The 25,608-nt window shown below is 41.2% G+C and overlaps 1 protein-coding gene across 3 annotated transcripts in view; it reads right to left on the reverse strand.

The window, feature by feature from the left end:
- Positions 1–25,608, reverse strand: part of SMAP1 (small ArfGAP 1) — a 160,322-nt gene that overhangs the window by 95,369 nt on the left and 39,345 nt on the right. For 2 of the 3 annotated variants that reach the window (XM_046639545.1, XM_046639546.1), the window contains exon 2: positions 17,834–17,967. In XM_046639545.1, the coding sequence (XP_046495501.1) occupies positions 17,834–17,967 (134 nt within the window). Of the gene's footprint in view, positions 1–5,581; positions 5,703–17,833; positions 17,968–25,608 lie in introns of those variants that run through there. The other variant, XM_046639547.1, reaches the window with a different exon arrangement.

Below are 25,608 nucleotides of genomic sequence, written 5' to 3' on the forward strand. Positions count from 1 at the left end.
GGGAACACAGAACCACCTTCTCTCAAACACAATGACTTTTCTCTGAGAGTTTGAAGGTATGCAAAACACAAACATACACTCACTTCCACCCTACCTCAATAGAAGTACTCTCTCAGAGTAATCCAGGTTTCTCAGTCATTCCTCTAAAGATAATGAGAAATTGAAGTACATAATAGGAGGGTAGGAAACACAAGGGAGAGTAAACCAAAAAAAATTGAGGGGTTTTTGCTATTTAGCTGTGGAGAGAAAACAGAAGCTGAGGCAAAATAAACCCAAACTTCAAAAGTATGTAAAATGAGGAAAAAGACTCATAAGCTGAACTAACAGTACAAGGTCAGAGGGCTCGACCGTGTCAGGAGGCGTCCTAGCACAAAGTTAGTACGAGCAGAGCTAACACGTAATTCTGTGTGTGGGGAGAAGGGCGAGGAACTCTCAGCGTAGCTTACCCTCCCTGAAAAAACAAGAAATGTTTTCCATCTCAAGCATTCAAATGACACTGCATCTTTGTGCCATGGTGGGAATTTGGAAGTAGAGATGGTCAAGTTATGTAATCATAAAGGTATTAAACATTTGTTAAGAACTAGACCAAGAAAGAAAGGTCTCTTAGTGTGCACAGCATCAGCAACGAAGCAAAACACAGTTCAGATACAGCTCAAAGAAACTACAAAAGTAAGAAAGTTTGAAAAGTTTCTATCAAGCAAACAAGAGTACATGGATATTTTAACAAAAAAATTAATAAAACTAAAAACAGTATTATACATGCCATATCTCACTGATCCTGTTATACTTTTTTCATATTTTAATGTTTATGAAATAAGAATGCATCTTACAATTGATGGTGTCTTGTAATAATTTTGTATTAGTCCATAAAATGAAGATGCTTCCTACAATCAGCAATCTTATATTCAATGAATGTGAATGCATACATTTTATATAAAATATTCTCTTTATTTAATGTAGGTCATTAATATTTTGTTTTGGTTAAATAAAAAATAAATAGGAATAAGGCATACAAGCACATTATACCAAATTATTTAATTTTGTCCTAGGGATGTTCTCCATCACAATTACACAGGAGGGAGAAAAAAAGAGGTATAAAAAGCTGAAAGGGAGAAGTGACGTGAAATAACAAGCCACTTCTACAGGAGACCACTGCCCAAAAGTGACCGGGGACAGGGGCAGGGTGTGTGTGTGTGTGTGTGTGTGTGTGTGTGTGTGTGTGAGAGAGACAGAGACCACTGCCCAAAAGTGACTGGGGACAGGGGCAGGGGGTGTGTGTGAGACAGAGAGAGCGAGCGAGAGAGCTGGGACTGGAGGAAACCAGGATTCAATGACATCACAGATGCAGAGATCATTTTGTGAGGAGAAGGAAGACACTGGTAAGCTCAGACAGTTTCTGGGTTTCTAGAAAGTAGGACAGAGTAGGGTGTGAGGAAGGCCAGAAATGAAAGGACCAGCGGAGATGAAAGGCTAAGCAATCTGGAGATGGTTAGAGCAGGGGGAGAAAACAGCAGGAGCTGGCATTTTGGGGAGGTGACAGGAATATGGTACAAACTAGCTGTCCTCAAAGTTTCAGGACACTACAGGGAAGGGCCCTAAGAACACTTAGGAAAACTTATTCTATTGCCCGGAAGAGCAAACTCTGTCTCGTAATTGGCAGAAGAAAATAATGAAAATAGCCTAACAACTACAGTGACAGGCATTAGCCTCGAGCTATCATTATAAATTGCATATAATAACTACACAATTATTATTATATTATAATATATATATTATATATATAAATATATATTATATATATAAAATATATATTGTATTATATTTAAATATGTACATATATATGCCATTTTAAATCTCAACAGATGCTGACTTAGACATTATTACCCTAACTTGAGAGGAAAGGAAGCTGAAGCCGTGAGACGTCAAGCACAGGTCCGAGACTACTAGCCTCCACAGGGACTGAAGTCCTGGCGGAACCCTCACCCGCGGCCGGGGGTCGGCCACCTCGGGGACTGAACTCCTGACGGAACCCTCACCCGTGGCCGGGGGTCAGCTACCCAGGCCGCATCCAGCGGAACCTGGCACTTGTCCTGCAGGGCTCACAGGTACCAACACCAGGCTCTTTGCTTTAGAGGCGCAGTTTTCACTTTACAGATGAGAGAAAACTGAAGCACAAAGAGGCTCCGTGAGTGTTCTACTGCGTAACACAACGACCCCGTTCCAGAGCTGAGCCGGGACCAGGCTCCCTGGCTCCGGCCCTCCCCACCACGCTCTCACCAGTCACAGCAAGCAACCAGAAAACGTCACCACAAGAGTACTGCAAGTGTTGCCTCCGTTACTAACACAAAATGTTTGTTATTAAAACACGATTCCTTTTCTTTTAGGTTATCTCATCCAAAATGCTTTATCAAAATGCACTATTAAGAGATTTTTCGTCGCTTATTCTTTGGCAATTTATGATTTAGCTTTCCAGAGCTGAGATGAGCAAACTGGTTGCAAAACAAAGGGATGACAAAGGGCCTACACTTCTTTTAAAAGAAAAAGTAAGCTTTATATTTTTAATTATTTTTAACTCCAGTGAGACTTAAGTTACAGGTAATGAACTAGCTCCCTAACTTCTACCGTCTAGTTCCTGGGAATCAAGCCAGACCCTTAGGACTACACATAATTCTGAAAAACTTATTTTCCACACCTATTTTCACTTCTCCAATAGAAGGGATACTGGTAAGGCTATCAAATAGACTATTAAAAATTCAAAGATCTTACCAATTTTGAAAATTCTTTGGCTTTACAGAAGTCATGCCATTCTTTGTCAATATTTTTTTTTCTCTTTCTCCCACACTTCAAGTATGAAAAGGGGAGGAAGAGCACTCAACTACTTAAGTCAAAGTTTCCACTAAGTTTGTTTTAAAAATATTTTTAAATAAATATTTATTTAGTTAATAAATTATAATTCATTTCAAAATTACTTTTTTTAAAAAACAAGTCAAGCTTGCAGTGAACAGAAAATGTATTGCTATTCCTGACAAAGAAATGAATGTAAGAACATATTAAGTACAAAGACAACATTCATTTTTACTTTAAGGAAAATAGACTAAAGTATTGAGAAATAAGTGAAATGTACGTCATAGTTACAACAAATGCCGTTTAGATAGAACATATTCGTAAATCAATGTTATTTACTGTTACACAGTATATGTATATGTATACATTATGTGTCCCCAGAAAGATCAATTTTATACTGTACTTTTGGATTGAACCATCTTCATCCAAAATCACCACCACTACAGTTGCAAAGGAAGGCTTCACATGGAAAGAGTACAATAAATCTCAGTTAAGAACCCCGAAAGCTGCCATCAAGAGCATTTTGTCCTCATCAATCCATAATCCATGTGTTTTTGGGTTTTCCACATGATTCGGTACATAGAACACCACCTACCCAAAGCCTCACATTATCACTTGAGATTCAGTTTCAAAAAAATAAACATTTGAACTGAAACGGTGAAAAGCATCTATGGGCTAACATACGTCATCACAATCTAACGGAGATGAAGCATTTTTGTTTCTGAAACTGTCTAAGCAGAAAACATTTCACCAATCCTAGCTTTTGCACTAAAACCAATAAAATCTATTCTAAAAGAGTTCTAAGTTTTTAATGTTTTACAGAGATTGAAGACAAGTGGGGCTGTCAATTTAGTTTTAATTGGCATTTACTTATTGGATTTGTGGAATTTAATAAACTGAAACATACAAAAATAACTGAAAAATAAATATAACAAAAAGTGAGGATAAAAAGAAAATAGGCAGAATCATTACGTAAGCAAACAAATGTAATAGGAAACTTTATTTTTATGCAACAGTGCAGTATATGTTTTTTAAAAATCACCGTTTCATGTCAACAGAGCATCTCCAGGGAAAAATGGTAATTAAGAGCAGTTTTACTGAAAAAAGAGCCTTGAAATAAATGTGAAGATAAAAGCTAACAGAACAGATACAAGCAAAATGTGCCCAGTTTAAGTCATTGTCAATATGCGGAAATAATAATAAAGGGCAAGATAAATGACAGGCCTCCTGAAATTCAAAGTTAATGATTCACTGTCCTGAGAATAAAACCTGTCAAACTTTTTCTTTTCTTTCATCTTTCAAAATCTTGGAAAGCAGAGCTCTTCGTAGAATCCAACTAAGTGATACAGCTAGAGCAGGGCATGGCCTCTCTGTGCGAGCCAGCCGAAGACTCAGCCAGGCCAGGCGGACTACAGCTCCTTGGACCTCCCCTTTCCTTCAGCTTCGCACATCTTCCGCTTTCCCCCAGCCCCTACCCCTGCCCCCATAATGCCTCCTGCTTTCTCCCTCAGATACAAAGAAGCACCTGGTCAACAGCCATTTATAGTTAAACTAAAATTCACACCAATCTATCATTTCAGGAAGCTATCTGCATAGTTTCATAAATTATGTGTGTACTGCCTACCGACTTGCCCTTTGGGGTTTACTGGCTGCTTTTAAAAGCAGAATAAGTGGGAAAATAATAGAAGAGCAGCTACAAAATAAAAGACTGAGATTACTAATTTCTTTGTTGCAAATAATTAGGTTACAATGTGGCAACTAGATCTTCCAGATTCCCAATGGCAAACATGAAAAACACTAAAATAATCAACAGACTATTACACATTCGTGTGTAACAGAAGGGTGCTACACATCTGTGTTAAAGCTGGAGGAAGAAAGGTAAAACTATGTAAATTAAAAACTCTTCCACCCAATTTTCTGAGGAACACATGGGAGAAAAGAATCTTAGCTGCAGGTCCAAAGACTATTGTGTAGGATATAACAACAGCTAAAAATGTGCAGCACCTATATGCCTGTATGTATGCATAAACATTTCAGGAAGAATATACAAGAAGCCGATAAAGACGGTTGTTCCTACGGAGGGACGCTCAAGGACTGAGGGACAGAAACGGGAGGGAGACGATGCACTCGACCCTTTTTGTATCCTTTGAAGTTTGTACCATGTCCATGTATTTCCCATTCCCCGAAACAATAAAATAATTAGAGGGGGGCTATATTAATCATGCATTGTTTCCAAATAAAATACTATCCAGAGGGAGCTTAGCTGGGGTACCCAAGCAGCATCTGAATCAGAGCAAGGAGACGCCTCCTCACTGGTGTCCTCACTCCCACCAGAACAAAGTCTACTGATGATCCGAGACTGATCATCTGTACCAAATGAACACATTTTTTAAAATCTCATCCAAGCAGATCTTACACTCAAAAGACACTCAAAGTATAAACATGGCATTTATTCACCACATCTTTTCCTAGTATCACCATCTTCTTAAAGAAACAGTACTGTTGATGAAGATCACATCACTGAAATTTCAATGTATTTGTTTTTGTGTGGGAAAGGGAATACTATTTGCTCTACTATTTTCTACTCGTTATCATTTTTAGAACACAAAAACTAAGATTTTCAAGCTGCTTTAGCTGAATGTATTTAAAAAAAAAAAAAAAAAAAACCCCGCTTCAGTTAAAAAGAGAAGATGAATATTTGTAGTCCCTGGATAAACCCTTCATGTCAGTGACTCACCTCTACTACCATTTGGAATTTTCCAGAATAGTTCTCTATCTTCCTCTCAAAAGCCACCAGGATTTCTTGCATAGGAGCAAGCTTTTCAGGACTGGTTTCAAGATCTTTTGGATTCCAGCTGCTGGAAAAGAAGCGCCACCGTTTTTGGTCTCAGGAACTCTTTGGAAATATTTAATACAGAGTCCATTCCTTCAGTTTTCATAAAATTGTGTTTTAGGGGAGTTGTTCTCTTTCAGTTTTAACGGTTTTTAAGAACAAAGTCAGTAAACCACACATATTTAAAAATTAAAATTTTTAAATGATGATGTGGAATTAGAGGTACCAGTTTTCATATTTTTCACAATTTCCAGATATTCTTAGATCTTGCTTTATCTGTTGCAGCATTTGCTAGTTGCTACAAATTCAGAGAATGCACATTCTTTGTTTTATAAGCAATAAAATTAAACATTGTGATGACGAAGGTGGAAAAGTTTCACATCATACTCTCTGATGGTCATCTCTACTTACTACGAAATTCATACCATTTGAAGTCTAGGAATAAACCACTACTTTCACCCTAGGTGCTCAAGGCCCAGCTCAGAACCATCCTGGACGCTCCTCTTCAGTCAGAAGCCTCAATGATGCTATTTAACATTTCTTCCAGGCCTCCCCGGTTCACCAGCCCCACTGCCACTACTTTAGTGCAAGATCTAGTCACCCACTGCCTAGGCCACTGCAGGAACAAGCCCATCATACTTATGTTCTTAAAAAGACCATAACATTAGACGTCACTCTTCAACACAGAACGCTTTAAGAGCTCCCTGCTCTGTCTCTATCCCCACCCTCTACCACTCACAGGATCAAAACCCAAGCAACTGCTGACTGTAACTTCCACCTTCACCCCCTATCGGTCACCTCCCGTGACCAACACTCTGGTCACAGGAAACCATCTTACTTTCTCAAATACAATGTGCTTTCTCCATCTTTCTGCCGAGAAGGCCCTCTGCATATTGTAGTATGCCTTTAGAAATTTATAAACAAATAAAGGTCACTATAAAATAGTAATGAGACATTTTAAAACTATGTTTAGAAATTATCGTATCACTAGATACTGATATTTTAAAAAAAACGAGGGAGGGGCCGGCTCCGTAGCTGAGTGGTTAAGTTCACGCGCTCTGCTGCACGGCGCAGGGTTCGGATCCTGGGCGCGGACATGGCACCGTTCGTCAGGCCACGTTGAGGCAGTGTCCTGCATCCTACCACTAGAAGGACCTGCAACTAGGATATACAACTGTGTACGGGGCGGGGGGGGGGGGTAGGGGGATACAGCAGGGAAAAAAAAAAAGATTGGCAACAGTTGTTAGCTCAGGTGCCAATCTTTAAAATAAATAAATAAATAAAAACACGGGGGAGCACTACTAAGTAAACGACTTGCTGAAGATCGCCCGCCACTTAGTCAACAAAGCCAAAGGCAGAACCAGGTGTGCAGAGCACCAGGCTGGGCCTTGACTCGGCCTGCTATCCTCCATCGCTCCCACGCTCATCAGAGCAGGGAGAGAGGCGACCACTCTTCTAAGTTACTATGTGCAACGCAATTAATAATAATAGTTTTCAGATGATCCATGCATAAGGCAGTCGTGCATCGCCACCTAACAATTTTCTACCAAATACAGCACTCCACCCGGGGATACAAGCCCTTCCCCTCGAGGCTTACTATTCCTCCACTATACTCTCTCAGTTCTACCTGGATTAGGCAGTATAGAATCAGCAGGGTCAAATTAATGAAAGACTTCCACTAAAGTGACATCTTACTATTTTGTTCACTGTTTTGACCCAAGAACTAAAGCCAGTCAGTAGGAAGAGAATTTTAAAAACTATTACTGATCTTTTTAAAAGTTCAACCCTAAAAATAATTAACAAACCAAGAGAAAGAGGAAAATACAGGGCACGATCTTGCACATTCAATTCAAAACAAATGTGACTTTTCCCCAAATAGATTGCGTAAAAATGCAACCTCTTATTACGCTTCACAGATTAAATTTTGTTATAGACAGTACCACATACTTTTCCTCACCTCGCTCTGCACACGCAGGTGATACATAAACCTGACTGCAAGCTACCCTGTTCTGCTCTTCTTGAGGACACATTTCATGATCCTGTGAGGACGCAGCATAAGTTGAATCGCAATCAATTTAAAAAGTTAAATATGTACATGAGGTCATGATTTGAGAAAGTTCATTAGCCTGAAGGAATTAGAATGAGCACTCCTCTCATAAAATAAGAAAAAAGTTGTTTGACCTGGGGTTTTCTTGAGTACGTGTGTAACAAGAATTGTGTACTGAAAGCTGACTATGAGCCTGGTTCTATAAAGCATCGAAAACTCAACTAAGGCTCAAAGCCTTGAGGGACTAAACAGTGTTCTAACACACATGGGTCAAACGCGGTCAAATCCAGAGCCCTGCAAAGCAGCTTTTTTAAGTGGAATTTTATTCTATTAAATATTGCTTGTCACAGGAATTCTATAATGGCAGTGACAGTTTATGAAGCTCCTCACCAAAAAAAAAGAGAGAGAGTGTAACTAGATAGAAAAGCCAAAAACCCATGGACAATATTTACAACAAAACCTGGTGGTCAAGTATCCCCACACACCCCACACCCCCATCAGGGAGGGACGAGGCACTGACGACCACCAGATCTGCACAACGCCAGCATCTCGGGAAGCTGGGGGGATGCGAGAACAGAACACTAAAATAGTGAGGCGATGCACACTGCACACTACAGTGAGCCTCCCTGAAGACAGTGCACGGAACTGAAAGGATCTTCCCCCAATCCACAGCCCGTAAGAGCCAAGGGCCCAGAATGAGCTCGGAATGGGGGAAACAGCCTAGGCCCTAGGAACTCTCATAAAGTGACCATCCAGGTGTCCTGTCCAGGACAGGGCCCCACACTGAGAAACTCTGGGAAACGATTCAAAACTGAGCAGAACAGGAATAACGGGGGAAGGGAAGAGAAGGTCCAGCTCAAACTGGGAGAAGGAAACAGAGCAGGAACATCTCAGACAACAAGCAGCGTCCCTTTAAACATGACATGAAAACAACTGAAGAGAGCTCTGTGAAGCCTGAAGCTCTCGAACAGCAACTCCTTCTAAAACTGTCACAGAAAGGATCAGCAGGAAGCAGCCAAGGTCGCGTCCCACACAGTCACTGGCAGCAGCAGAGCGACATCTCTGCAGCGAAGCCACACTGAACTGATACGGCCCGAAGACAGAGCGAAACCGTAACCACCCATCCAGAGCACGCTCAAAGACAGACGACAGAACACGCTACACGAGTTAAAAGACACGGAGTTACGAAAGAACAGCTAAACCAGAAATTAGAAACATTCAGAACTAAAATGAAAACTCAGGAAAAAATTAGAAATAAAAGAAAAAATATTTCAGAAATGAATGTGAAATAAAATGGAACACAAGGACCAATAAACACAACAAATAATGGCCTAAGAAAACTGGAGAGACAAAAAAAGAAAAAATGTTTAGATTAAAAAAAAGGAAAGCAATGAAAAGGACCCAAAAGAAAGTGAGAAATACTGAAGTCAGGCAGTGAAGACCTGCCCACAGGTCAGAGGCCCTTAAAGAAAACTCAAATGAGGAGACAGGGTACTAACTAATTTAACAGGGTCACTGATTAGGGCTGGTCTGGTGGTGTAGTGGTTAAGTTCACACGCTCTGCTTCGTCAGCCCATTGTTCGTGGTGTGTATCCTGGGTGTGGCCCCACACACCCCTCATCAAGCCATGCTGTGGTGGCATCCCACACATAAAACAGAGAAGGATGGGCACACATGTTAGCTCAGCAACAGTCTTCCTCAAGCAAAAAGAGGAATATTGGCAACAGATATTAGCTCAGGGCCAATCTTCCTTGCCAAAAAAAAAGTGAAACTACATACTGAAAGAGCACATGACATGCAGGCATTTCTCGTCTAAAAGAAACCTCTTCATATGTAAAGGTATAGACGGGTTACACATAAAATCACAAGGAAGACAGACCGTGCAAACACGGAACAAGAGAACACTGCAGCAGCTCCAGGCAAACTCAGAACAACTCAGTACACTTAACGCTTCTCCGGGGCTACGAAGATCATCTAAGCCAGTTACATCACTCTAAATTTTCTAGTAGTCTCATTACAACAAATAAAAACATGCAAAATTAATTTTAATAACATTTTATTTATCATCTTTCTCCTTTGCAGAACTCCCATGGAAAACAATAACTTATCTCACCTTCATCTAAAGACTCAAGAACTGTCGCAAAGCTATTCTTCGCAATGAACTGCTAAGCTCAGACAGGCTCAGGATAAGGATCAATGCACAGCACTCTCGCGTCCTGTTCCAGCGAAACAAACCTGCCCAGCCGCACGACTCACATAAAACTTAAGTTTCAACTGCCTGTCAGCGTCTAGGTTTCCTCTAGTTCCAGGTTTGTTTTATAAAGATGACAGAGGTGCCTCACAGGAACGCCGTGCTTCTAGCAACTGCAAGCCATTTTATTTCACAAAATTAATATGCCTGTAAAGAATAAAACGCACCCTAACTTTACCTGAAACACACTGCGTCAGAGAGTCAAAGAGAAGGCACTTTAAGGCTTTACCACTTTCCTCCCCGACCTCTCGCCATCCCTCACATCCCAACTTCACCACTGAAGACGGGCACGACATGACCACCAATTAAGAAGCACCTGGAATTTTAACTGCTTTTTAACACACAGAGAAGTATCTGAAGTATCTATGAATTCCCTTTTGCCTATTCTCCCTGTATTTGGCCTAAACAACTGGGAATTCAAGCTGGGGCCACGGAATACAGCAAAGCCTACTGATGAAGATTAATGAAAGCCACAATTTTAGCTTTCTTTAGAAAATCTTTTTTCTAAGAAAGATCAAAAGTTTAAAGGAAGCCAAGCAGGTCAATACTATGACACACCCATTGCTAAATTAAACTGAAGGCTACCCAGTGACCTTAGAGCAGGTTTTTCCAGGAGTAACGAGGCTCTCACAGAAATCTATACCCATTGAGCTAGTGATCTTTCCTGAGGATAGAAAATATAAACAGCAAAAATGTTTGTTCAAAACATTTTTAGAACCTATCTTTCAGACTTAACCCGAGACTCTTGTCAGGTTCTTTTGAATTACCCGAGAGTGCAGAAAATGTTTATCCTGAGGTTAGAATTTAACTTTTGGAAAACGCTGAACCACATTGCTAACTGTGATACGCCATTTTTACTCAAAGGCAAATAATGAAATGTTTTCTGAACTGCTGTGGTAACAGAGGACTGAGCACACAAAGAACCTCGAAAATGGAAGAGACTTCAGAGTCATCTAAACTACTCCCCATCTACCCATTCGACGCCTGAATCCCAGCTACGCATTTCCAAGTGGTTGTTCAGCCTCTGGGCAAACCATTCCAGTAATGGGAGACTCATAACTTTCCAATGCAATCAATTTCAGTTTGGGATGGTTTGAAATGCTGCAAGTCCTGCCATTCTAGTGCTTGCATACATTGGAACTTGCGCATGCTGGCTTAACTTATACTGCCTTATGGCTCCCTATGGCTGCTTATTTTTGGAATTTTAAGAATATATAGGAACATGGGGAGAAATGAGTAGAGATCAAGAAATGAAAAACATGCCATATACAAAATATAGGATACATTTGGGGGAAATGTTTGATTTTTTTCATTTTCTTTATTCTCCCCGTTCCTGTGTAAAGGCAGTAAGCATTCTCTCACAGAATTTTATCAAACCAAACATTATTCTCAGCATGCCATTAAAAAAATTAAGCACCTACTACGTTCCTGGCACTGTGGTAGCCATCACAAGAACTACAGATAGGCACAGGATAAAGTTTCTAACTATCGGAAGCTTACAATTAAGTTAATTCAACAGATATGCACAAAGGTGAATAACAATATATGGTAGTAGACAATTAAGCACAACCTGTAGCCAGAAGAGGGTTTCATTAGAGTAGAGGTTTAAGCTGGGCTTTAAGAAATGGGAAGGATTTAGTTTGACAGAAAGAATATGCAAAAACATTTCCAACAAGGGCAACAGCAAAACCAAAACAAAAAGTCAAAAAACAAAGACAAACCATCAGATTGATTGAACATGAAGAGCTGTCTGTATACAGACAAAGCACCTGTCGTAAAGCTTCTGGAGCGAGGTCAAAGACAGGATGAAGCCAGGTGGCAGAGGTACCTGATTATCAATTTAAGGAAAACAAAACTTCTATGATTCTCAGAGGAGAACCAATGCAAATCTCTTCGGAGAGAAGTAAAATGGCCAAAGCAGCGTTGCAGGAAGATTACTCTGGACACGGACTGCACAACAGATGGAGGGCGACAGTGACAGGAAGACCAGGGAGAAGCTAAAGCCGTGGGCATGGCAGGGGAAAGGGGAACGGAAACCAACAGAAGTGACGGATGAACTAAGAAGTGATGGAACACAGAGGCACAAGAAAGAAGGAAGAACCACAGAAGACTACAAGCTTTCAGGATTAACCCGAACAATGACGTTAGCTAAGAAAGAAAGCCAGTCTGGACAACCAGATAATTCTTCACATTTTAGCTTTGGTCAAGGTGCAAGCAAATAGCTATGTACCAGTCTTAACATTTACACATGCTACACATTAATAACTATGACTGGGGCCAAAATGTCCCACATTGGAACAATTTCATAAATCCTTCTCTCCTGTCTCCATACGGAAGCTGGAGAGGTTTTGTTGATACTGCTATAGAGCAGTGGTTAATTCTGATATTCCGTTCTTTATTCCATTCAGATGCATAATGTTATCTGGCAAAAAAATCCATGCCTAGTCATATCTATTCCTTTCTCTTCTATCACTGCATTAACAGCCAGCTTTCTTTGCTTCGTGGCAAAGCATTTTCCATAAAGCAACAAAATTCCTAACTACTTCACAAGAGTTACTGAATATAGAAAGATGAGTAGACAATGCAAGGCCACACTGACATTCCAGCGTCATGGAATCAACCTAACTGGCTAACTCCAGCCTCAGAGAACACGCAACTGAAGCCAGGTACCTGAGGGTTGCTGCAGATACTCAGTAAGAACAGGACTGCCTTTCGACCCGGTCACCAACACAGACACAGATAAATGTGGCCAATCTGCCATTTTCTTGTTTAACTTGAGGAGTGACTCAGGGGTCCTGAGGATCTGTGAGCTTGTTTTGCAGCAGAAAGAGAATGCCTCTGGCGAGGCTGTGATTGCTGGACGGCTGACACTCAGCAGTCGGACTGCGAAGGGGCTTATCAGGAGTGACCCCTTTGCTTCTCCAAAGCTCCTCCTGCCCAGCCCCTTAGCCCTGCTTTCAGCTCTTGTTAAGGCCGATTTGAGAGAACCTATGCTCCCACCTTCTCATCTGGGCCAAATGGAATAAACCTTTCTCCATCTCCAAGCACCAGTGTCTCAGTGTTTGGCTTACTGCACATCAGGCACACGAACTTGAGATTGAGAGGTTTGGTATCAGGACTAAAATGGATGCTTGGGAAAATTACCACTTACTTCATGCCAAGGATTTCCAAGCTTTCTTAAAAATGATAAACCCATGAACACCAAAGGTCTCACAGACAATCTAAAACAAGAAGTGAAACTCACTGTAGAAATCACCACTGGAAAGAGAGGGGAGAACCACCTGTGCAGAAAACAACAGCTGAGTCACAGGAGGAAATGAGCTTTCTCACGGAGAAAGACAAAAGAACAAAAGGGCGAAGGACAAAAGTGTAGAAAATCTCCAGCCGGAGGAAAAAGAAGGAAAAGAAACAGGAAAAAATAAAGACTACACAACATAAAAGATGGGAGACAGTAACTTTAGCTTTCGTTACAAAGAAGCAGCTTCAAGAAGACAGCGGTTAGTGTCAAGCGAAGCAGGAAGATCAAGCAAAAGACAGATGGAGAGCTGGATTCAGCCATCAGGAGTAACTAGTGTTCTTTGTGAGTGCAAACTTAGCAGAATGATGGGAACAAAAGTGAGTCAGCAAAGAGAAAAGTAAGGTAATGAAATGAAAGAGTAGGTAAAGACCTTGCTCAAGAAATTCAACTGCTAGGGCTGGCCCCGTGGCCGCATAGTTAAGTTCCTGCTCTGCTTCGGCGGCCCAGGGTTTTACCAGTTTGGATCCCGGGCACAGACATGGCACCGCTCATCAGGCCATGCTGAGGTGGCGTCCCACGTAGCAGAGCCAGAAGGACCTACAACTAGAATAGATAACTATGTACTGGGGGGCTTTGGGAAGAAGAAGAAGAAAGAAAAAGAAGAAGACTGGCAACAGATGTTAGCTCAGGTGCCAATCATTAAAAAAAAAAAAACTCGCCCACTCAAGGAAGATAATAGCTAGTCCATAGAAGACAGTGGCTGGCACACTGTGAGTAGTTAATAAATGTTTGCTGACTGAACAAGCAAACAAATGAAATGAGTGTAGCAGTCAAGAGCTGTATGTTGAGGGAAAGCAGCTGTCAGGGAGACTTTTTATGGAAGGAGGCGTAAAGCAGCATGTTTCAAAGAAGAAGAAAGAGTTTGAAGATGCCTCCCAAGTGAACATAATGTTTTTAATTGGGTGGAAAAGCAGGAAGGAAGATTGAGAAAGAAAACAAAGGCAGAGAAACCAGAGGCCACCACCTTCTACTCTGCCCCTAACACAAGAGAACAAAAGAGCTGAAGTCAAAGCAGAAACCTTCCGGGCTAGGTGGACAGAAAACGAGAGGGAAGAAAGCTGCTATCCTTTCACTGTACGAGTAAACACGGCGTGAAAAGAGCTGGGTTTCAGGACCTCCCAGCCCAAAGCGCAGTCAAAGCTACAGCAAGAACAGTGAGGACAGAAACTGAGGGGTTTCCGGAAACGCAGACAAATGCTGAAGGCAAGTTTACTAAGGACAAGTCACATCCTGTGGAGACTGGGCAACTTCAAATGGAAAGCTCCCAAGACATATTTTTACAAAAGAACACATTTCAGTTGAGTGGGCCTGGGGTTCCCAGGAAAACACCAAGTACGTATCAACAAACAGCACGAGGAGGGGGTAAACCAAGAGCCCAGGAGAGAAGACACGGAAAGATTCACAGAAACAAAACACACTAAAAGGGCTCCGAAAGCTATCATGACAAATACCAAATACACGCAGTGTATTTTCTAACATGGACAAGGTCTCATTGAGATGTTTCATTAAGCAGCACAATTCTGCAAGGGAGCTAAGAAAGTTGAGAGCAAAAGCAACATTCCTCTGTAATAAGAATAAGGTATTCTTCATTTTTACTCCTTCAATATACACATTGAAAAATGAATAATTAAGAATTTTAAATTAAGGGGAAAAATGGTAATCAAGACTTAGGATTCATGAACCAATGCAAAACAAAAAGTAAAAGCTATAGTATTTGTAAAAGTATTAAAAAAAATTGGTCCTTTCCAAAAATTTGAGAAGTACCTGACAATAAACCCAAGATCAAAGACATTTAAAATCTGACCATGAACCACATTTTAAAAAAGAATTTTGATTAAAATTTAAGGTGAATAACTCTATTTCTATGCTAATAATAATCAAAATAAGTTTTGGTAGATAAATTATTTTCTTTAAAAAATAAGCATACAGCAATTCTAACACAGGTATAACATGGTAGATACCCTTCAAATTGACTCTCACACACACAACATACATATAAATAACTGATATAAATATGGAGTATATATAACTCCAGTCAGTCAATAAGTAACCTTGAGGCAAAACTTACTAAGTAGTCACTCTTTACAGAGTCACAAAAAAAAGGGGAACAATTTCATTTAATTACTTGACTAGGCTCAAAGATTAAATCATGTTTCCATATTTACTAACAAAAGGTATTAAAAAAAATAGAACTACCCAAAACTAAGTATAGTCTGAAAATTAGTAACATGACTTCCATGAAATGTTGGGAGTGGTGGTAGGGAGGACAGAGAGTAGAACTACATATGCAGGCAAAGTATTTCTCTTACTTCTATAAATATCACCAATCTTTTTTATATCAAAGAAATTCTTATAAAATATCATATGAATAAGGAACACATAGAACATACTATAAAATACTCATATGAATAAGGAATAAATCACATTTTGATCTTCACTTTCCCTACTCTAAATTAACAGTCAGAGTTAACAGGAACAAACTTCAAAAAACAAAAGTTCCAGTGCACAGCAAAACTAACGCAAGGGGACAGAGCTCAGGGCAGTGTCTGCCCCTGGGGGACCTGACTAGAACTTGGCACAAGGAAACTTTTTAGGGGATAAAAGTGCTCTGTGTATCTTCACTGGGGTGATGGTGGCACAGTAGAGACGCTCGCCAAGACAGGTAAAACTCACTTCTAACCTGTCAATTGTTCTCTCTGTAATTAGACCTCAATTCTTTTAAAAAAGTAAAAAAAATAAAATGCCAAGGTATAAAGAGAGTTGTATTACACGGAACCTACCTACCACCACAGGAAATAGGATGCACTTCAGCTGAACAAAAAGCACCCTCGACAACAAGTGACACAATTACCTAACTACTCATCTCAAAATGCCTCAGCACCCAACGCTCCCAAAAATGAATTAATTATTTTTGGCAAATATTCTGAAAAAGTAATTCATTTATACTCAATAATACTGCAGAATGGATCAGTTTGTGTATTATTTACTCAGTAGTACATTTAGCAACCAATTCAGCACACAGGACACTAAATTCCTTAAGATCAGAAAGATAGTCAGGAGAGCAAGGCTGAGGGTCTTACAAGGTGAGCAAACGGACCAGTACTCCTAGCAACTGACGAGCTGAGGCTGTGGCGAGTGGAGGACGGCCAGGGACTGCCGCTCTCAGGCTTCACCCACTCTCACGCACTGCACCCGGCACCCTCCACTGAGGCACCCTCCACCGAGGAAGCAGCGAGGCCGCCCGCCGGCAGGGGTCCTGTCGAGACCGCCCAGGTCTCCCTCTGGGTCCAGACCCCACTACAAACACCAAGTTACCCTGCAAACGACCCTTCACATTTGCTTGCAGACACCTTAAGAAACATCACGGACTCTGTCACCACAGTGACCACAGAGATGCCATTAAGAACACTGCCTCATATGAAGAGCTCAAAAAGCTCTGCTTCCTTGATGTAACAAGTAAATTCTTTGCTCAAGAACCTTGAAAATACGTAAAATATATTTCCTTTTGTGTCCTAGCCAGCAAAACACTCAAAAACTAATTTAAGACTGAATAAATTATGCCTGACTTTATTCTCTATTCTTTTTTTCCCTGTGAATATTTTTGAGGTTTAATTTTTAAACACATTTAAATCTTTGCTCCATTTAGAATTTACTTTGGCAGAAATCTACCTTCGGCGTAGAAGTTTTACTTTCTTTACCCAATCTAACTCTTTTTTAATGACCCACTGCCCCCAGCCTTCCATTCTCCTCTTTCTACTCTTACCCCACCCCACCAGGGCCACTTTTGTGTTTTGTTTGTTTTTGTCTGATTCTGAGGTATGTATGCTTATCACTGAGGTTCACGTACACAGATTTGTGTATTTAGCCTTCATATTAACTAAAAGTAATTTCAAAGGACATAAGAAAAGTAGTGTAATTTCACTCTAAGTGACAAAATAAAGCCAGTAGAAATAATCATTTTTACATTAGCAGTCAACCTTAAGGATTAAACAGTATATTAACAGATATTAAACAGATTTTGAGAATCTAACGTGGTCACACTGGAAAAACAGTGAACCCTTAAAACCATAAATGTGTCTCTAAGAAAGCTAACCCACTTGAAACAAATCCAAATCAGTCATTAGGACATTTGCTCACCAGCTGCCTTCCCACTGAGGCCCTGTCTGCACACCAAGCACCTCCGACAGCAGGTGGCCTGCAGGTCAGCCCCTGGGCTGGCAAGGCTCACGCTCTCTCCCCAGGCTCCCTCTGCTGACAGGAACGCAGAGCAGACTATGGATTACACTGGCAAATTTCACCAACACAAGGGGAAGGAATTCATGTTTTAAATACTCCAAAATCACTATCTTAGATAAAAAGATTAAAAACTGACTTTATTGTAGACCCAAGAAGAAATAAACATCCGTGAACTGACAATTTAAATAACACTCAAATTTTATATGTGGCACATGCCATTTCAATATACTACTTTTAAATGTTAATTCTTAGATGCAAGAAGCATTATAGATTTTAAATTCATTTTAAGTATTTTTAGTAATCTCTCAATAAGGAAATGTTTACCTGTATCTGTTCCGGTGTCCATTGGTCTAGGTTGACTGACTTGACCCTGGATATATGAACTCCAAGATTTCTGTGGATTCCAGCACATCTGATGCAAATAAACACACCAATATTCCAGGAAGCCCATCGGGGACCTAATTAAGGAGATGAAACAAAGAAAAGCAAATATTAAAAACCAAAATAAACATCATGACAGAATATGAGAAGCATTCTCCTTTTTTATACAATTATAATGGAGGCTTACAGAAGTTACATGCTCAAATTTTTAAATGGTACCAACAGCGGCTTGCTAAACAAGACATGTGTCTTGGCTGTGCTGAAAGGCTATAAATCAACTTTCAACAACCTTCATAAGTTTACTAATTTTGCTTTCCTAAAATCTTTCCTCCAATCTAAGACTTTAAAAGTAATTTATATGTGAACAAGAATTTCATGCAGCATATTTGAACCAGGAGTAGCAATATCCCAGAGTAAAAAGTTCTTTATTAAATACGTAAGATAGTACTTAAAAGATCACCAACAAATAAAAATCAAACGAAGAGGGGCCAACTGGCCACGTGTAGTGGTTAGGTTCATACTCCGCTTTGGCAGCCTGGGATTCGTGGCTTCAGATCCCGAAAAAATCAGAGTTCTCAAAAATGAAACTTAGAAATTAGGAAGAAAAAGTCAATCAACCTAATAGAAAATTGGGCAAAAAGACATGAGTGGGTAATTCACAGAAGAAGAAATGTATAGCCAATAAACTTATGTAAACAGGCACAACCTCACTGGTAATTAGGGAAAATGCCCTGTAAAACCACAACGACCCCCATTTTGCACTCAATACAAAATTGGAAAAGCTGGAAACATTTTTTTTAATTGATTAATACTAAGTGTTGGCAAGGATGAGAAACAACAAGGACCACCTCAAGAAGCCTTGTACTGACATGGATAAATCTCAGATATAACCCAGAGACTAAGAAAGGTGAGCTGAACTGAGGTGTGCTACAAAATGTTACTTCTTTGGGTCATGGCCAAAAGATTCTGAGAAACACTACAGAGAAACTCACAAGTATACAAGAATATAAACCCTAGCCGTACTGTTCTTCCTATCTCTGAATATACTATTTCATGACAATTTTAAATGTTCTCATGATTATTTTCATATTGCTTATACAATTAACATAAAAATTAAAAAATAAAGTAGTATCTGGAAATTATGTCAAATATTCAGAAGCTTATACCTCACAGATTTCTATAAATCACCTGATTATCAAAAAAATATAGACAGTAAGAGACATCAATAAAAACCAAGTTTTTAAAAAAATTTAGGCTTCTATTTCAAGTATATACTTTTTACCCAAAGGGGAGAGTTAATCTACAAAATAACGTTGCAGCTAGTAATTACAATACAGTAAATAAAACTAAACACATCCCCCCAAACTCCTTAATTACACTGGAGGTGGATTCTGCATATACAATTTACACCCAAACACCCCGCTGTTAAGCATCTGGGACAAGCTCTGGTTAATACTTGTTCGACCACTAACACTCAAAATGAATTAGAGGCCAGGAGACCTGGACTGTCAACCCCTCTGCCACCTCGGAGCTGCAGAAATTACACTCGACTAACGACAAACTGAGCAACGACATTCTTCTCTGCAAATGAGTGAGGAGTCGCCTGGCTGCCCTCACTACCTAGGCCAGACTTGAACGGAAACCACCTTGAAAGTTTTAAAGCACTAGTCAAGTACAAGTTATCGTCACATTAAGAAAGTTTGAAAATCAAAACACGATACTTTTTCCTTCTCTAGAGAAGTTTCCACATTGGTCTGCAGAGGAACCGTATCCTGACTTTCCTCAAGAACAGCTCCCAAAAGGGCAGTTAGTCCAGAGCATGACAGGAAAACAAAACATTTTCAACACACCTTAAGCGTGGCTTCATTTTTGTTCTTAAAACTGAATGACTCCCCTCAGAATATCGCTAGACCCACAGCCAAATACAAATGGAGACTTTTCTCTATGGGACAATTTTCCCAAAGCAGCAAATGCAGTGACTAAATGAACTAATTAGGAAGCATCATTTGCATAATGTGATAGCGACTGTCCTTGCAGGTAAAAAGCTGTGGAACCCAACACGGTGGTGTATGTTTACAACACCCAAAGACAATAAAGGGATTAAAATGTATAAAAGAGTTGTACAAGAACGACGCTAGCAGTTAGGAAAAATGGCTACATTACTATTGAGCAAAGCGACATGTAATTAAATGTTAGGTGATGTTTAGGTCTTATACAATTTAAGGCTATAAAAACCATCTTATTGGGGCCAGCCCAGTGGCACAGCACTTAAGTTTGCACGTTCCACTTCAGTGGCCTGGGGTTTGCCGGTTCAGATCCCGGGTGCAGACCTACACACTGCTTGTCAAGCCACGCTGTGGCAGGCGTCCCACATATAAAGTAGAGGAAGATGGGCATGGATGTTAGCTCAGGGCCAGTCTTCCTCAGCAAAAAGAGGATGATAGGCAGCAGATGTTAGCTCAGCGCTAATCTTCCTCAAAAAAAAAAAAAAGAAAATCAGCCTTGCAAATTTACCTAAAATTGCTTTGATAAAATAGCAGTTGTTCAACATAACTGTGCTTCAATTATTGGTAGGAAATCCTCACTTTCATTCGCCAAACTATTCAGTGAGTACTTACCAACTCTGTACCAAGCACACGCTGTGAAGAGACCACAGACACAAGGGCAAAAAGCTAAGTTCCTGGAGGCAGGAGGCCAAGCCAGGCATAAACAGGTGTTACTACGTAAAACCAATCTGCGAAATCCAGCCAAGCTGTAGGTGAATAAACCTTCCATCGGGCAATCTATTCACATTCTCTCTCTGTCACACACATGTTTACACACACAGATGTACAGGTTTGCAAGGTTATATATGTAACGTGACATATCTATGTACACACACACAACACACACCCTACAGCTACATTTTAAATGACAGATCACAGCTCATTAATTTAATCTCAACAAGTATTTATTTTTAGAAGAGAATGAAAAGATACAAGTGCATCTCATGAAGGGAAAATATAATTTTATTAAATTTTTAAGAAATCAATAACATTGTACAGACACACATTCACACACAAACTGAATGATGCTGTGAAATGTTGTTTCTCTGTGTCATGGTCAAAAAAGAGGGCTGAAAAACACTACAGAGAAACCCATATAGGCCTTCAAGAAGCCACGCACCAAAATATTTATAGCAGCATGGTTTCTAAAACAATTGGAAATAACTTGAATGTTCACCAGCATGTTTATCTCACCAAATGATGGAACATTACACAACCGTGAAAATGAAGAAAGTGCACATATCAACATGGATAAATCTGAAATATAAGACGGAGTAATCAATTTTGGCACAATGTGATAACACATGAAGGGCAAAGGGGACCCCCCCCAGGATACAGTCTGCTAGAAGGCTCACAGGTCTCGGCAGAAGCAGAGCCTCAACTGAAATTGAGAGGCTGACACTCGGCAGCAGGCACAGACTATGCCAGGACACATTCTCGGTGACGGCTAACAAAGGCAGAGTGACAGGGAGCCTGGTACAGCTGGAGGGGAGAGTATGAGAGTATCTGGGGAAAGGTTCAGGACTTCACGGGAGGAAGTCACGAACAAAAGGCCTTCTGCCGTTCACCCTGCCCCTCAGAAGAGGCCGCGATGCCTCTTCCGCACTCTCCACGGGACTCCCACTCTCGTACTACTAGACACTACTAGGCCCGCGCCTTCACCTGTTGCCCCCTCTGCCCTGCATGTCCCTTATCAGCTCTTCGCACGCCTGGGGTCCCTGTCCCGTGGTCTCTGCTCGCACGCTGCCCGCTCGCAGAGGACTCTAACGTGCTGCCTCTCCCGGGTACAGCCCTCATTTATGACACTTACAACAACGTGGAACACTTCATCTATTTTGAAGTTTACAAACAAATCTAAGGTAACCAAATAGATGAATACAAACAGATAAATAGCTGACGGATTTAATCATTTTAGCAGCCAAGTCTCAAACCATGAAAGGTTAAAGAAATGCACAGTCAGTTCCAGGTGATCGTCTCTCAAATTCTAACATGCATGCAGATCCCTGGGGAGATAATGAAAATGCAGATACTAATTCTGTAGCCCTGGAGTGGAACCTGAGATTCTGCATTCCTAACAAGGACCAGAGAGGTCCACACTGCCATTACAGACTACATTTTGAATACAAGAATCTAGATTATTCTCAACGTGGTCTTCAACTCCAGCATTCAGCATACTTCCTGATCTGCTTTCATTATCCTTACTGAGTATGTGACAAACTGTGAAAACGTATTTTAACAAACGAGGAATGAAATCTGCTGAGGAAACAATTCAAAGCTTATTTTGAATTCAGATGTCAGGCTATCTTGAGTCATCCCTATCACTAGATGCTAGCATAACACGAGAAAGCTGGCGTCAACCAAACACGTGAGCAATCGCAGTGTCACAGTCACAACACAGCAGAGCTCGAGCGACAGCAGAGAAGGTGGTCTCTGGCCTCGCCGATGTTAGCACCCTGACTACACCCTTCATCCGTGAACGCCCAGGGAACAATGATAATCCAAACGCACCACACGAGAGACTGATAAACACGGCAGCAACAGGAATGGAAATGAACAAACATGAGCATCACCGGGAGGAACCGACAGGACTTAGCAAGTAGGAAACAGAGGGCTACTCACTAAGTAAAAAGCAAGGTGTCTGAAGTACTGCTTCCCATCTGGGATTTAAAGCATGAGGTTACTTGCAGAGTCAGAAAACTGAAGGAGATCTGTCATATGCTCTAAATGATAGTGACACATCAAGATGAAAATGTCAGCAAGTGCTCAGGAATAGATGGCTGAAGTTCAAACTGGAAGATATACCAAGCGCCTTCTTCAAGATGACAGCTGCAGCCCCAAGAACAGAAAGAGCAAAAGCAGCAGAGTGCGAAGTCTTAAGGAGAAAATGAAAGGTAGCGCAAAATCAGAGAAGGCCAAAGTTTTAAAGAAAAGATGGTCAAGTGTCGAAAGTTTTAGAGAAGTTAAGCACGGGGCTAGGAAAGAACCTCTGGACGTGTTAACTGAGAGGAGACAGAAAGCAAGCAGGGTGAAGGACGGATTCGCCCATCTGAATTCCATCACCAGAGTAAACTCTCGCTGCTTCCGTTGCCAACTCCAATCCTCTAACACAGTTCTCTATTTCCCTCTATCTGGCTCTCAGGACCATCCATAATCGTGATCCTTCTTAAATCAACTTTATTTTGCACACACTCAGGGAGCCAATCCGAACAGACTCCTTGCCTTCCCTTGAACACAACTCAATTACCCTGTGTTGACCCATCCCTGCACACCATTTCCTTTGTCCGAAACGTTCTGCTTGTGATCATACCAATCCTACCTCATCTTTGAGGCCTAACGGGAGTCCCATATTCTCCATAACGCCTTTCCTTACGACTCCATCCCTCATTCTCCTTTCCTATAAATGTTACAGCCCATGACAACGGGCCACAACAGGTACCTGCCGCATGTTCAGTCACGTTGACTAACACAGATGGTAAACTTCTCCCTGGGCAGACTTTCCATGGCCTTCGACACCACCTACGCCGGGAACAGGTAGCACACTAAGAAATGTGCTAAGGCTGATGACTGAGTCAAATACACAGGTTCTTTGATACTTGAAGCAATCCATCCACTGTTTTAAAGAATGGAACCAAAAGCAAAAACTGTGTGGTAGAAGCTGCTGTCTTTAACGTTCAGCTTTCCACTCTTCCTTTTAATAACAAAAGCCCTGAGTTTCAGTTAGAAACATGGCTGCCCAGACAGAGATGACATTTCTCAGCCTCCCCTGCAGCCAAGTGTGGCCACAAGACCAAGTTCTGCCCTACGGAATGTGAGCCGAAATGTGTTTCACCGTTAACCAAACCAGGCCTGTGACCCTGGGCCTCCTCCTATCTGCCACTGGCTGGGAGATGGTAAGAAATGAACCTGCTACCTTGGACACAGACACAAAAGCCCCGTGCTGAAGATGACAGAGCTGCTCTCTCCACATTGGACAGTTCATCTCCAGACTAACGTGAAGGAGAAATAAACTTCTATCCTGTTTAAGCCACAGTATTTGGGGGGTTTTTTTGTTACAGCAGCTAAGCCTGTAACAAACCTAATTTAATGAGAATTATATTTGCAAGTTGACAAGTTGGTGGCAGTAAATGGAATGTACCAGAGATTTAATCCCTTATTTCAGAGCCAAAATTCTTTTTTTTTTTTGATGAGGAAAATTCACTCTGAGCTAACATCTGTGCCAATCTTCCTCTATTTTGCATGTGGGTCGCCACCACAACATGGCTTGACAAGTGGTGTAAGCCCACGGCCGGGATCTGAACGAGTGAACTCGGGTTGCTGAAGCAGAACACACTGGACTTACCCACTGCACCCTTGGGCCAGCCCCCCAGAGCCAAAATCCTAAGAGGAGTTAAAGAACAAGACAGCACATTTTCATCAACTCTTAGTTTTCTAGATTCAATTTAAATACCAAATACATATTAGGTGCCTATGTTCACCAAGGTATTAAAGGAAGAGGACAAACACAGGTCCACTCTCAAGGAGCCGGCACTCGACTAAGTCCCACGACGGTCACGGTACAGGGGACAAGTGATGGGGGACACAGCAGAGGAAGAGACAAACGTGCCAGGGGTCTCAGGGCAGGCTTTGCAGAGACAGAGGCATTCAGGGCGATCACTAACGATGAGTCCAACTAGAGCAGGTCCAGTAGGGACAAAGCCTGCTCAGTGAAAGCAGCGGTGCCTCCACCTTGAGGAGCCTTGCCAGCTGTAACGCTGCACCAGAAAGGACGTGGCTGCAGCACCTGGGCACACGAAGCTTCTTCACTTTACACACTGACGGGATTTCCCTGAGTTGTGATATATATACACCTAAAATTTATAGAGTGCCAAGTGACTAACAACTTTCAGATAGACATGAAAGAGTTTAAGATACAGAACCTCTGCAGAAAGTGGAAAAATGAAGTTTACTGAATCATAAATCATTATATATCTAAACGATGTAAAAAATACTATATCTAAAAAATGAAGAGGAATTTTACTGAGAACTCAACATACCTGCCTCACAGCTGTCTCACCATTCGAGAAACATGGTGAAATTGCATGCTCTTCTGAGAAGAAACTTCTTGTAAGTTTCTGATTACCATGAGAGACTAGCAAAGACAAAAGCTTCTTTGAATTTTTTTATAAGTAAAAGATAAATATGACGAGGAACAGAAAACTTAACACTATCTACTAACAGTGACCTCCTTTTACGACTCAGTTCTTCCATAAAGCCTTCTCCCACTGCCCCAGCACCACTCTTTTAACGACATTTTTCGCAACGATCTACAGTTACTGTTTCAGCTCTCTTTTCTGAGAAAGGGTCTCTGAGAGGAGAGACTTCATTTCACTGATCTCCGTGTGCTCTGGATTGAGCACAGCATCTGGTATAAAAATGCAGGCAGTCTTGGGGCCAGCCCCGTGATGCAGCAGTTAAGTTCGGCACGCTCCACGTCAGCGGCCCAGGTTCGCAAGTTCAGATCCCAGGCACGGACCTACACCACTCGTCAGTCACGGTGTGGCTGCGACCCACATATAAAGTGGAGGAAGACGGGCACAGATGCTAGCTCAGGGCCACTCGTCAGTCACGGTGTGGCTGCGACCCACACATAAAGTGGAGGAAGACGGGCACAGATGCTAGCTCAGGGCCACTCGT

The sequence above is a fragment of the Equus quagga genome, chromosome 15 (genome assembly GCF_021613505.1).
Source record: "Equus quagga isolate Etosha38 chromosome 15, UCLA_HA_Equagga_1.0, whole genome shotgun sequence".
In the NCBI taxonomy this organism is placed as follows: Eukaryota; Metazoa; Chordata; class Mammalia; order Perissodactyla; family Equidae; genus Equus; species Equus quagga.